The sequence below is a fragment of the Martes martes genome, assembly GCF_963455335.1.
Source record: "Martes martes genome assembly, chromosome: 1".
In the NCBI taxonomy this organism is placed as follows: Eukaryota; Metazoa; Chordata; class Mammalia; order Carnivora; family Mustelidae; genus Martes; species Martes martes.
This window is the reverse complement of record NC_137888.1, coordinates 119701765-119714732: the sequence shown is the minus strand read 5'-3', so window position 1 is coordinate 119714732 and position 12968 is coordinate 119701765. Positions and strand designations below refer to the sequence as shown.

The following is a 12968-nucleotide window of genomic DNA, read 5'->3' as shown; positions in this document are numbered from 1 at the left end:
CCTCCCTGAATGGCTGTCCTTCTAGGAGATTCTGGTGGTTCTGACTGACTTGGACCTCTGGTTTATTCACGATGACAATAGCCTCTCCGCTACCCCTGTTGATTGCCAGGTGTCCCTCTAACCCAGCCTCTTCTCAGACACCTTGCTTGCCTATAGAAGGGAGGTCCTGGTGTCCCACTCCTTGTTAGAGCTGGCTCTGCTCAGAACGATCTACACTTTAACCCTGGGTCATTCTCTTCATTAATGTTCACTGGTTGGCTTCCCCCCTTTTTGTTTCTCCTTGGAGGGACATTATTAACGGCCCAGCTGTGAGTTGCCCCAGGAATTGTCCTGCCTACCCAGCTCTTGAGGACAGGGCCTCTTATGGTTCATCTCAGAACACTTCAGAACTCAAGGCACTGGTTAAATGAGACTAAAACTGAGTGCATGTCGGTATACTGTACGTGTCACAAGGCAGGATCATGGTACAGTTGTGTGGGTTTCAGGATAATGGCACTAGTTGACCACTTAAAAGAGTAACTCCCTAGCAGTTTGTATTAGAATATGCGAGGCTTCTCTCCCTAGCCCTTCCCCAGGCTGTCTGGCAGTGGGCCCATCCTCCTCACCACAGCAGGCAGAGAGGCAAGCATAGTTATTGTCTTTATAGAATGGAAAGCTGGGGTAGGAGAAGTTAGACCCCTTGTTGGGGTCACAGAGCAATTAGTAGTTGGGGAAGGAGGGAGAAAACCTGGAGCTGTTAAGTTCAGTTCTGTGGAGGGTTCAGATTGGATGGCCTCCTGGCTCCCAGGTAACCCCAGGACTCTTTTGTGGTTGTTTGGATCGAAACAAACTTGTGCTTTTATTATACTAGTCCACTCAAGCCTTCATGGCTTCATAATTCAGCTTATTGCTGGAAACACCAGTTCCCTAAATGGGAAGTCTTTTAGGACTCTGATCCTTTGATCATGTTTGGGGTGAATGAACCCAAAGGCATTGGGAGGCTTTACTTGTGACAAGGAATCCAGGTCCTCAGGACCTACTGCTTATTCAGTAAATGTTTGTTGACTGAATTAGTGAGCAAATAAAAGAATGACTACTATAACTTTGGGAATTTGAGAGTTACAGTCTTATTTCTTCCCCTGCCTCTCAGTTGAATCCATTGAGAGATAAATTCAGATAGGGATCACAGTCCCATCTCTATTTTTGGTGAGGTTAAATTGGAAACTGGCTGGCGTGGAGCTTCCTATTACTCTTCCTATCACCTCTTCACCTCACTAACAACTTCTTCCAGAACTGCCGGGCTCCACCCAAGGGGAGTTGGGAGGGCGTGGCGGCCGGTAAGGTCGCTGCCGCTGCAGAGGGTCAGAGCTGGACTAGAGATGCCACCCCTGTGGGGACAGTTCATAAATTAAGCTCCTGACAGATGAACGTGGCCCAGGGGGTGTCTGACTCTCACCCCCTCATCCGGTCACCAAGTAAAGGGTGGATGAAAGCAAGTACCCCCCACCCCCACTCATTTTCCCTCCCGAGAGTGACAGCCTCTTGTCTGCTGTGGAGGAGTGTCCCCGCCTCCGGAATTATTCTGCTCTCCCGCCCCCCACAGATGTAGCGGGGACATACATTCAGGTCTTGTGTTCACGGTGCTGCCCCTGCTGAGTGTCAGGCGCTGTCCTTAAGCCTGCGGGACAGGTGCTGTCCCCACTCCACAGATGGCAAAGCTAAGGCTCAGACCACGTGGCTGGCCTTTCAGAGGCAGCAGATGGCCAAGGGGAGGCACAGGCCTGGGTCTCCTGCTCTCCTCAGAGCCGAGCTTCTTCCTCTGCTGTGTGGCCTGTTGTCCCTACTGTGTGGCATCCAGCATGGGGCATGGGCACCTGGCCAAGGCGCCCTTGTTGTCCCTGTGTCCAGCCTCTGTGCAGTCCCACAGTGGGAACAGTGTCCCCTGCAAATGTCATGTTCCTTTCTTCATGACACTTGTTGGGGGTGGTGCTGTGTGGGCTGCTGGAGAGAGGTACCTTGTGTCTCCTAAGGGCAGAAGCGGTGGGCTTGTGCTGTGTGCTGGCCTGGCAACAGCTCCCGCTCTCCTGAGTCTCCCGGAGTCCAAGCCTGAACTAATGGCATGAATCTGAGCACACGCTTCATATGCTGGTGTGTGTCCAGTGTGTGTCTGTCGGTGTGCCAGGCCGGCATGTCAGGGAGGGACCATGAGCACTTGGGGGGCTCCATGTCAGAATAGCCTGCGTTACATGTGGTCCAGTAGAATTGGTGCTGGGGAGGTTCCCGAGGTCCCGGGGTAGCTTGGACCTGCTCACAGTTCTGCAGTGTCCGTGTGTGGCCTGGTGGGGAAGGGCACCTCTCTGATCAGTATCACTCTGCCTGAGGTCTGCTGCGGCATTAGCTAACATGGATTAGAGGTTGTCCGCCTGCTGCCGCATGGCCCTGTCCCTAGAGTGTCACGTTGAGATGAGATCTAGCCTGACATGGGGTTCTAGGCAGCTTTGGTGTCTGCGGCCTTCGGGTTGCATCTCAAAGCCTTTTTGCAGCAGAGCGGCTGTCAGAAAGAGGAACAGCCTGTCATGTCAGAATTCCTTATGTCTGAAGAAACCTGCTCGTGTGTCCTGGGGGAATCAGTGCCGAAATGTGGACTGCTCCAACTGATGCGGGGTGGGGCGAGATTCTAAATCAAGGTCACTCAGAAGTAGTAGTGGATCTTTGGGGCCTGACTGTCTGGGCCCTGTGTCCCCCAAGGCTTGGGGGACCTTTAGTGTCCTGGGAGAAGAGTGTGACCATGGTAGACCACAGAACCCCACAGAAGGCTGAGCTGACCTCATAGGATTGTCCGATGTCAGAGGTGGAGGGGCCCTGAGGTTGTGTGCTCCAACCCTCCCCATTTGCCAGAAGGAGCCATCGGCCAGAGAGAACAGGTGACCTGTCCAGGGCCATGCAGTGCATGACGGGAAGACGGGCACTCAGGCGTGCCAATCCTGGCCTGGCGCTCCTCCCACGAGGCCTGAGCCGGTGCTTTCAGACTGAGCCCCGCTCCACTCACTGCCCAGCTATTCTTGTGGGTGGAAGAAAAAGGGCTGTGGAAATCCAGTGCTCATCATCTCAGTGGCTGGACCATTTTCTTCCTGATGGCATGTGGTTCATGTTCATTCTTAGCCCCTGACTGGGCAGTGAAGGGAGGCTGTTAGCTGAGCTTTTCTGTCTCCATTCTGGTTCCTGGAATTCCTGGTGAACTCCTGATCAGCCCTAAATTATTCCCTGCTTTGCCCTTCTCCAACCATGTCATGTTTGCTTAGGCCCATGTTTGATGAGGGACTGCTGGGCTGTATCCTATTTTATGCCATCGAGACTGTAAGCTCTTTAGAGAGCCAGGCCTCTGCTTCCCATTCTTTCTGTGTTCCCAGGCCCTGGGGTGGCCCTGCCCTTCTGCAGACTGGGTGAATGTTGGCTGCCAGAGGTTAGCCTGGGGTTGGGGGGAGCCGGGGGAGGGCAGGGGACAGGGGCCTGGTACCCGGTGTAACGGCATCTGCTTTCTCTCCCGTCCATGACCAGGGTGTAGCATGTGCAAGAGGATAATGCCACATTTCCAGAAGGCCGCCACCCAGCTGCGAGGCCACATCGTAAGTGAGGCCCATGGGCCTGGCAGGGCTGGCTGGCTCACCCGGAAAGTTGTGGGAGGAGGGGCTCAGGGCAGGGGGAGGGGGAGGGCGGGTTTGAAAATTGTGAGCACTTCCCCTCCTGCTACTGCCCCTGTTCCCTGCGCCTGTGACCCAGACCTATCCCTGATGGATGGTAAGAGCTCTGCAGAGTTGCTGAGACCAGGAGAATCTGGTGCCTGTCCAACCAAGGCCAGTGACGCAATAGCCAGGAAACCAGAGAGAAGCACAGGTGGAATTGCTGGGTGACCAGGGGCCATCAGCAGACCATCAGGGCTCCAGAATGATGGGGGCTAGGCGCCAAGGTGGGCCGAGGCTCTTGGTGCTGGGTAGCCCAGTGGTAAAGAAAGGGGCATGGTAACCAGTGGTGGGCCCAAAGTACAAGCGGGTTCAGGGGCAGTTCCCTGCCAGGCTTGCCAAGGCTCGGGCTCCTGTGCTGTGGGATGACCGTGGAAATGACAGCAAGAAGTAGTCCAGACAGGAAGCTGGAGACCTGAGCTTACAGGGCTCTCTGAAGGAGGGGGTGCAGAGTGTGGGGGGATGGGAAGCCAACAGGAGGCAGGGTTGTCTTGGGGTTGCCCACCTTTCAGGAACAGGAGGGGAAGAGGAGTCACTGAGGAAACGGTCCTCAAGAAGGAAGAGCAGCCAGGATGGTCCAGGAAGGGCAGGGAAGCTGGGCAGTCAGAGCTCACCAAGCCAAGGACCCCTCACTGATGGTCCTGGTCATCTCTGTGTGGCCCCCACCTGCTGACCTTGTCTCTTTTCTACCATGTGGTCTGGCCAGTTTTGCACATATCCTGAGCCACAGAGATTTGGGGTTTTGTTTTGTTTTTGTTTCCGTTGGTGGCAACAGAAAAAGAGCTGCTGGCTCCTCCGGGGAGCATGGAAAAATTCATACACGTCTTATGAAAGGTTGTGAGGAGGCGAGCCATCGTGGCGGAGCCAGCCAGAGTCCCATGAAGGGAGTTCTGAGGTCTTAAATCTGAATCATGATATTTACAGATCAAATTAAGTTGGTGATTAGTTCAAAGTCAATTTGAAAAGTTGACATGGCAGCACCTGGGCATAGTGACAGCCCCGCCAGCCAAGCTGGCTGCAGGATTGGGTTGCAGAGAACTGGTGCTTTCTCTCTTGACCTCATTTTGGGGCAACACCAAGGTCCTGCTTGTTTCTCACTAATGAATTTTTAGCAACTCGCGTAGAGATGTTTGGCCTTGGGGCACAGATACATCACTTGGGGGGAAGTTTCACTTTGCATTTTGGGGCCTCAGTAGATAGCATATTTCATGATTATTTTGCCTGGAGAAAAGACTTAATTACCCAGCGTTCTGCCTGCCCACACACATCCTTAGAAAAGTCCTTGACTCCACTTCCCGGCTCTGTGGTGTTGTGGAAGTCAAACAACTCTAGCCCCAGTCAAATCACAAATGCCTGGCCAGCTCCGTCAGAGCAGGTGAGGTCCTGGGGCCAGTCTTGTGCAACATCTGTAAGATTCTCAGCCGACAGTGCATCTTCCTGCTGAACTCAGTGTTCTTCCCAACCCCTCCTGTGCTCCCACAGAGCTTGTCCCTGCCATGCATGGCCAGGTCTGCTCATCTTCCCTTTTATTCCAGATCACATTACCTGTTGATACTAATTATGATTTTCTCACTGTAGTGTGAGCTTCTTGAGCACTAGGGCTGTTTGGTTTGTGTCTAGTTCTTCAGCACAAGCACAGAGCCAAGCTCAGAGTGGTGCCCCGTATGTGTTGATGAATGAATGAATGAGTGTGTGGCTTACCACTCCTGGGGATCTTGTTTTAAGCTCTGCATTTACATGAAAAATGATGTTCCCCTTTTTTAAGATCTTACTTATTTATTTGAGAGAGAGAGAGTGGAGGGAGGGGCATAGGGAGAGAGAATCTCAAGCAGACCCTGCACTTGGTCCCATGACCCTGAGATCATAATTTGATCCAAAACCAAGAATTGGCTGCTCAACCGACTGAGCCATCTAAGCGCCCTGATGTTCCTCCTTTTTAAAGGAATTCAGAGCATCAGTTATTAAGGACAGAGACAAAGTGGGACCGATGTTTGTGGGATGAGGACTTTCCCCTTAGCCTTGGGCTCATGTGAGGCTCTTTCTCAAGATTAGCCTTGAAGATTACTTGTTTTAAGGGTACTTGCTTCCAAACAAATGAATCAAACAAACAAACAAAAAAACCCAAACAAGCAGTGTATGCTTCTCCTGCCTGGACCCAAGTCCAGAAACATGAAAATGACCCTTCCATTTCCCTAGACAACATTACAGAAAATTCAGTGGGATTGTCCGGGTGCCAGGAGAGCCTGGTTGATCAAGCCCAGCTTTGGCCAGGTATTAGTTACGTTGGCCTAAGGCATCTGTGTTGCGTGAGCTCATTCATTGCCTTGCTTCTGTGTTTTCTTGCTTGGGGTACGTTTTGTCTGTTTCTTAGGAAAGCACCTTCAAAAAATTCTCGGCCTTTCCCAGCTCCATAACTGGGGAAAGATGTGTGTGGCCGCACACACACAGCCAGCTGCAGGAAGCTCCTGGAGGCAGGGGCTCATGGTACAGCCGTTGCTCCCCAGAAAGAGGGCAACCAGAAGCGTGATGCCTTAGTGTCCTCACGTACAGGGCAGAGATGGATGGTGGGCCCCTGAAATCAAACACTTGCCCCCTCACCACTGCTGCAAGCAAGCTGGACTAGCACCTCCGGTCTCCTCTTCGTCTCCTTCATCTGTGAACCCTTTTGGGCAAGCCGTGTCTGTGGCAAGGGTCAGAAACCTTCCTCTTCTACAGATTTCTTGGGACATATTCAACTTGATGATGTCTTTAAGATGGAAGCCAGGCCAGGTCAGCGGTGCTCATCAATCAGCCTTTGCCATTTTCCAGACTCAGATCTGCCTCTCTTTGGCTGTCATTAACATCTGCTGACTCATCGGTGTCCGTCCCGTGTACTGCTGCTAATTGACATCCTCGTCAGCAGCCGTTGCTGCTCCCTCTCTGAGCAACTTTCAGAGCCTCTCCCCATCTGCCTCCTCTTCCCAGCTTTGCTAGTAACTGAGGTCCACACTGAGTCTTTTGTTAACCTTGGCCGTGAGGGCCGTCTAGGTATGAACACCATGACAGGCGTCGTCATGGTGACAGACTGGGGCAGATCAGACTCTGGTGCTGGCTCTAACTACCCAGCTAGGAGATCTTGGGCAAATAGCCTTGGAGTCTCTGTTTCCCCATCTGTAAAATGGGGATGATGATGCAAACCCTGTCTACCTCACTAGGCTATTGTGAAGAGCGAATGGCTGGCATGTGGAAACAGCTCTGTAACCCACAGATAATTCACAGACCCACATGACTGACTCCCTCCACTGCCCTGTGCTTACTGTTCCTCCCACTCAATAAATGAGGGTGCTCCCAAGCTTCCTCTCTTCAGCCTCTTTTCTTTTTAGCATGGTGGAGCAAGGGCTTGGCACTGTGTTCCTTGTTGTGATGGTCTCTCCCTCAGTAATTTTATCTACGTTCATAGTTTCAACAAAATGTAGCTTCGTGGAGCCTGAGTCCCTAAGTTCCACGACCGTGTATCAGACTCTCTGCTTGACATCTTGGTCTGCATTTTTCTCCTTTATGTCCCAAATGCAGGATGTCTAAAGTAAAATTCCATGTCTTCCCACCCAGCTTGCTTTCACGACTCTTCCCAAGTACCCCAGGCTCCTCTGCCAACATGCCTTTTTTCCAGGGCCTCATCATACATCTCTCTCCCTCACGTCCTCCGTCCTCTCTCTGCCCACCATCCTGGGTCAGGCCTTGGTTAGCCCACACAGGGTGATTGCCAGAGACTGCTGACTTCTCTCCCTGACCCGTGACTTGCCCCTTACACCCTGACCTGTTTATATTTTAAAAAGAAAAGGGGGAGGTGGGTTCCTCGGTGGCTCAGTCAGTTGAGTGTCCAGCTCTTGGTTTCGGCTCAGGTCATGATCCCAGGGTCCTGGGATAGAGCCCTGCTCAGCGGGGAGTCTGCTGTTCCCTCTCTTCTGCCCCTCCCCTGACTTGTGCGCGCATGCGCGCGCGCTCTCTCTCTCTCTCTCTCTCTCAAAATAAATTAAATCTTAGAAAAAAAAAATGCAGCTAGAAAAGCCTCCAGCACCCCCTGAATAAAGTCCTGGTTTCTTAGGCATTAAAGCTTTTTCCAGAGTGAGCTCAGCGAACCTGTCACCCTTCTCTTCCTGCCCCCTTCTGTGTCTTACAGTCCTGTTAAACTGGCATATTCCGTTTCTTGGGCTGCGTCTTGTTTTGTCTCACTTCCATGTCTGTGGAAATCTTACCCTCCCCTGAGCACGAGCTCCATGAAGCTTCCATCTTGTTCCTGTCGGATCATGAGGCACGAGAACGTGTGGTTCCAGGTCAGGACTTGTGACCTTAACTTTTAGGCTGAGACCAGCTTTTGCCTCATTTGGCTTTATGGAATCCAGAAAGTGTTTGTACATAGTTTTTCAAAAAATATTTGTCTGGGGGCACCTGAGTGGTACAGTCAGGTAAGCATCTGACTTCAGCTTAGTTCATAATCTCGGGGTCCAGGGATCGAGCCCTGAATCAGGGTCCTTGCTCAGCAGGGAGTCTGCTTCTCCCTCTGTCTGCCACTCTCCCTGCTTTGTGTGCTGTCTCTCTGTCAAATAAATAGATAAAATCGTTAAAAAAAATTTACCTAGTTAATAAGTATCCCCAAGAGGCACAAGAGTACTAAAAAAAAAAAAATCTCAGAGTTAAAAGTTCATCACAAGCAAAGGTGGTTTGGAAAGGCTGCACAGGAAGGTGGGATTTGATTTACCTTCAAGGATGAATCAATTTTTGGTAGAAATCGAGAGGTCAGAGTGGGCTTCCTAAGCAGAAGGACTAGAAGACACAAAGTAAGGGCCAGGGGAACACAGCATGTGTTCAGCAAATTTGGGCAGAATCACAGAGCTTCTCAGTAGTAGTAATGAAAACAAGTAACCTTTTCTTTTATTAATTTGTTTTTTAAAATTTAAATTCAATTAACTAACATAGTGTATTATTAGTTTCAGAGATAGGGGTCAGTGATTCATCAGTCTTATACAATACCCAGTGCTCATTATATCATGTGTCCTCCTTAATGCCCGTCACCCAGTTACCCCATCTCCCTACCTCTGTTCCAGCAACCCTCAGTTTGTTTCCTATGATTTCGTCTTGTTTTATTTTTCCCTCTCTTCCCCTCTGATCCTGTTTTGTTTCTTAAATTCCTCATATCAGTGAGATCATATGATAATTGTCTTTCTTTGATCAACTTATTTCACTTAGCATAATACCCTCTAGTTCCATCCACGTCATTGGAAATGGCAAGATTTCCATTGTATATATGTACCACATCTTCTTTATCCATTCATCTATTGATGGACATCTGGGCTCTTTCCATAGTTCAGCTACTGTGGACATTAACAGCTAACACATTTTGAGAGCCGTAGATACCTTGAGTGTTGAGGATCCCTTCCCTTTACCATCTCATAGCAATCACAGAACATGGCTGCTGATGAGGAAATTAAGGCACATAGGCAACCGACTTGTTCAAGGAAATGCATCTACTGAGTGGGGAGTTAGGACCCAAACGCAACACCCTGATGCCTGTGCCCAAGCATCCTAGCCACTATGGTATACCCCTATCTGCCAGGTCCCTTAGACGACAGGCAGTCCAGCTTCCTCCCCATGCAGCTGTGTCAGACTGTCCCATTCCTGGGATCCTAGCAGGTGCACAGTTAAGGGTTTTGTAGGAAAGAAGAACTCAAAAATGAGATAGGGACCATATGGTCTCTGAGTGTGGAGTTAGATGCTAGCCTGTATTCCGTGGGATTGAAAGGTTTTGTGCGGGGAAGTGATATCACAAACAAGGAGGACGTGGAAGATTAATCTCGTGGTGGATGTGTGCCCACACTAGGGAGATCAATTAGAATAAAAACAGAACTTTAAGGTAGACGATTATTACTGGAACAGGCTGCTGAATCAGTCTGGGGAAATGAGCAGAATGGCCATTAGAGGGTCCCAGGGCTTCTAGTAAGTTCTATTTCAGGCTTATTCTCGTTGCCGCATCCCATAGATGGGCAAAATCAGTGATTTAGTAAGCATTAATTGTGTGCCTACTGTATGCCAGGCATTGTGTTAGATATCTAAAATAGTTAGGAAGATGTGTTTAGGTGCCTCTAGGGATGGTACTGCCCAAGGCTCAGGTGACTTCCCTCACTGGAAGAATTTGGTGGGAAATCAAGAACTTGGTGGTTCTGAACTTCCTTTCTCCTCCCCTCCATGCTGCCTTGCTTTGTGGAGCAGTCCTCCCGTGTCTGGCCACTCTGTCTTCTTTCTCTCCAGGGACTCTGGGTTGTTCTTAGCATTTAGTAACCTGACTACTACAATTCTCCTTTCCCACCTAGGGCTATTGGATATGGGGACCCTGCAGCCAGAATAAGTTCAGACTTTGGAGTGGTCCCACCAGGCTGTCAGGGATGGTTACAAACAGTAGGAGAGAGGCGAAGGCTCCAACAGTCTGGAGGGAGGAGAGTCAGGCAGATAGATTGCTGCACACTCTCCTTGGCTGCACAGCAGCTGTGAGGTGTGAGGATGTTGCACACAAAGCCGAGGTGGGCAGACGGAGGGCAGGCTACGAGGACATTGTGGAGTGGCTGAGTGGTGGCTGTAACCTAGGAGAGGAGTCAAGCCTGAGTTCACATGGGCAAGGAGAAAGCTAATGCATACTTGGATGGCAGTAGAAACTGTTTGAACTTGGTAGCAAGGCCAGGTGTCCTCAGCCCTCGGAATTTTGTTTTTGCTCTGGATTGGCTCCCCCTGCAGGGCAAATAAAAAGAACGCCTCTCCAGAGGGCAGACCCTGTTGCTTGCCTTGCTCCCCCACTGCCCGGGGCTGCACGTCAGTCTGTGAGGCTCTGTCCCCTTGGTCTCTTTGCAGTGGGTTAGGTGGACAAGGGGAGGGTGTCTGCGGGGCAGATTGTGGATAGGCCTGTTCTCCCCTTGCTCCTAGGTGCTGGCTGGGATGAACGTGTACCCCTCGGAATTTGAAAACATCAAGGAGGAGTATAATGTGCGAGGCTACCCCACCATCTGCTATTTCGAGTAAGTCCCCTGCTTCCCTTCCGATGCTCACTTGCCTCCCGGATGGCGTTTTCCCTGGCTGAGTCCACGTTGTCTGTCCACATTTCACAGGAAAGGACGGTTTCTGTTCCAGTATGACAACTATGGGTCCACAGCTGAGGACATTGTGGAGTGGCTGAAGAAGTAAGTGGGACAGTTGCCTGGGGGTGGGGTTGTGCCTAGAGGGAGGGGCCTCAGCTAGACCTCGGACTGGCCTCTGGTCTCGGGTCTCAGGGCTGTGGCTTGGGTTGGGGAGGAGAACCTGGAAGGGAAAGGTCCCACTGTGCTGCCCGAATGGTGGTTTCTGGGTTAGTTCTAGGAGAAGATGGGATCTTTGTGGGTTTAGGATGTGGGAATCAGGAGGATTTGGTATGACTCTGGTCATGGTGACTGCATGTCAAATAGTTCTTTTCTCCTTACTGTCTATCCTGTGATTGGGGTAGTTCTCATCTAGGAGGTCAGTTTTGAGAGAAGCTCCCCTGCAGGCCTTTCTGAAAATTGCATTGTCAATTGAACCCTTACTTCAAATGCTACACTGTATTAGGTGCTGTGAAGCTTCTAAGAAATACTCTGATACCTTAGATTTGCAGAGTGCTTTGCCATTCATGAGCACTCCCCGCAGACGCTGCCTCGTGGCAACCTTGGGATCCTTGTTTGTAATGTGATTAGAGATTCATAATGCAGAGTATCCCTTACCTGGACCCCCACCATGCTAGGCACGTGACTGGCATGTCCTTGACTGGTGTGTTGAATGGGGAGTCTGTGTCCCCCACTGTGGGAGCTGGGGAGGGGCCACCTCTCCTGGCAGCCTCCTCAGGCCATCCCGAGCACTGTGACCTGCCTGCTTTGAGCTCTGCCTGTCATCAGTTCAGTACTCACTGGTCCCTGCCAGTGTGTGGCTGTGTGTAATTCTTGGAATAATACAAGCTAACATTTTTTTGGGCTCCACTTCATGGCTGAGCCTATTCTAAACACCGTATATGGATTCTCATGGAATCCTCAGAACAGCCCGGTAAGGAAGACATTATTCTCAGCTTTATTTAATGAATGAGTCGTGGATCACAGTGATAAGGAGCTTGTCCAGGCTTTTGCTGTGGACAGGTAGCAGCGCGGGGCTTGTTCTGGGCGGCATCTCCCTGGGGTTCTGGTCGGAGCCCCCTTTCCCGTCCCCAGTTGCTGGCACGGTGGATATTCACTGACATCATTCCCTGAGTGGCACAAGGTTAAAGAATTAGTTATGCAAAGATATGGAAGTTGAAAATGTGTATTTTCAGGATGGGAAGGAGGGTGAATTTTGTACCCACCCCCACCTCAAACAAACTGGCAGATTCTGAAGGTTGAAACTCTCAGTCTTCCGTCCTGTGGGTCCCTGGGAGATAAGACCCAACGGTAATCCTGTGTGTGCACAGCATCTTTTGTTTCTCGGAAGCATTTTCATGTCTCTGTCCCCATCGATTCCCTCGTTTCCCGCCTCTGCCTGGGAAGGCGGCCCCCTGTTCTCATGTATTCATTGTTTTAACCTGGGCCTTCACTCCCCGGTTTTCCTTTTTCATTTGGTAATAAGCATGTCCTCTCCTCCAGCCGGACACCTCTTACTCTGCTTTGGGAAAAGGTTTCAACAAATAGCAGTCTCATTTGTCACCAGAGCATAAAATCTGTCTGCCTCCCTCCCCCTTCTCTGACCTTTTCTGGTTTCAAAATATACTCCTATCTTTTGGACGGATAAGGTTTAGGTTTTTTGTTTTGTTTTGTTTTTTAAGTATTGAGAATTGCTTGCTAACCCTACACAAGGGGAGCATGTCAGGGGAGTTTCTGAGACAGGTAATGGTCTCTGTAGTGGAGCCTGGCACTCTGTCCCCCCTCCCCTCCTCTCTGCCCACCACCTCCCCAGCTCCTCCTTCAGACTCTGCTCTGGACAGAGACCTGGAGCAGCCCAGGGCTGGTGCCCCCTCCCCCACTTCCGACCTCTTCTTTTCTCCCTCTTCTCATCCATGTGGGGAGGAAATGTTAGCAATTCCTGGGTCAGTCCTGGTCTCTAGGCTGTGAAGTTTGGTGGAGTGACTCCAAGGAGTGGGGCACAGCATCTGGGTCTCCCTTGGCAGCCCTGTCCAGCTGTCTGACCACCAGTGATCGCTGTGTCAGGGGCACTCATGGGGGCAGCTTCTCTGAAGGCATAACTATAGCCCAC

The 12968-nt window shown here is 50.8% G+C and overlaps 1 protein-coding gene across 1 annotated transcript in view; it reads left to right on the top strand.

Moving 5' to 3' along the window:
- The window catches only part of PDIA5 (protein disulfide isomerase family A member 5), a 91894-nt gene that overhangs the window by 46929 nt on the left and 31997 nt on the right, over positions 1–12968 (top strand). The window contains exons 8-10 of the mRNA XM_080801187.1: positions 3538–3605; positions 10671–10762; positions 10853–10924. Coding sequence (XP_080657313.1) covers positions 3538–3605; positions 10671–10762; positions 10853–10924 — 232 coding nt within the window. The remainder of the gene's footprint in view (positions 1–3537; positions 3606–10670; positions 10763–10852; positions 10925–12968) is intronic.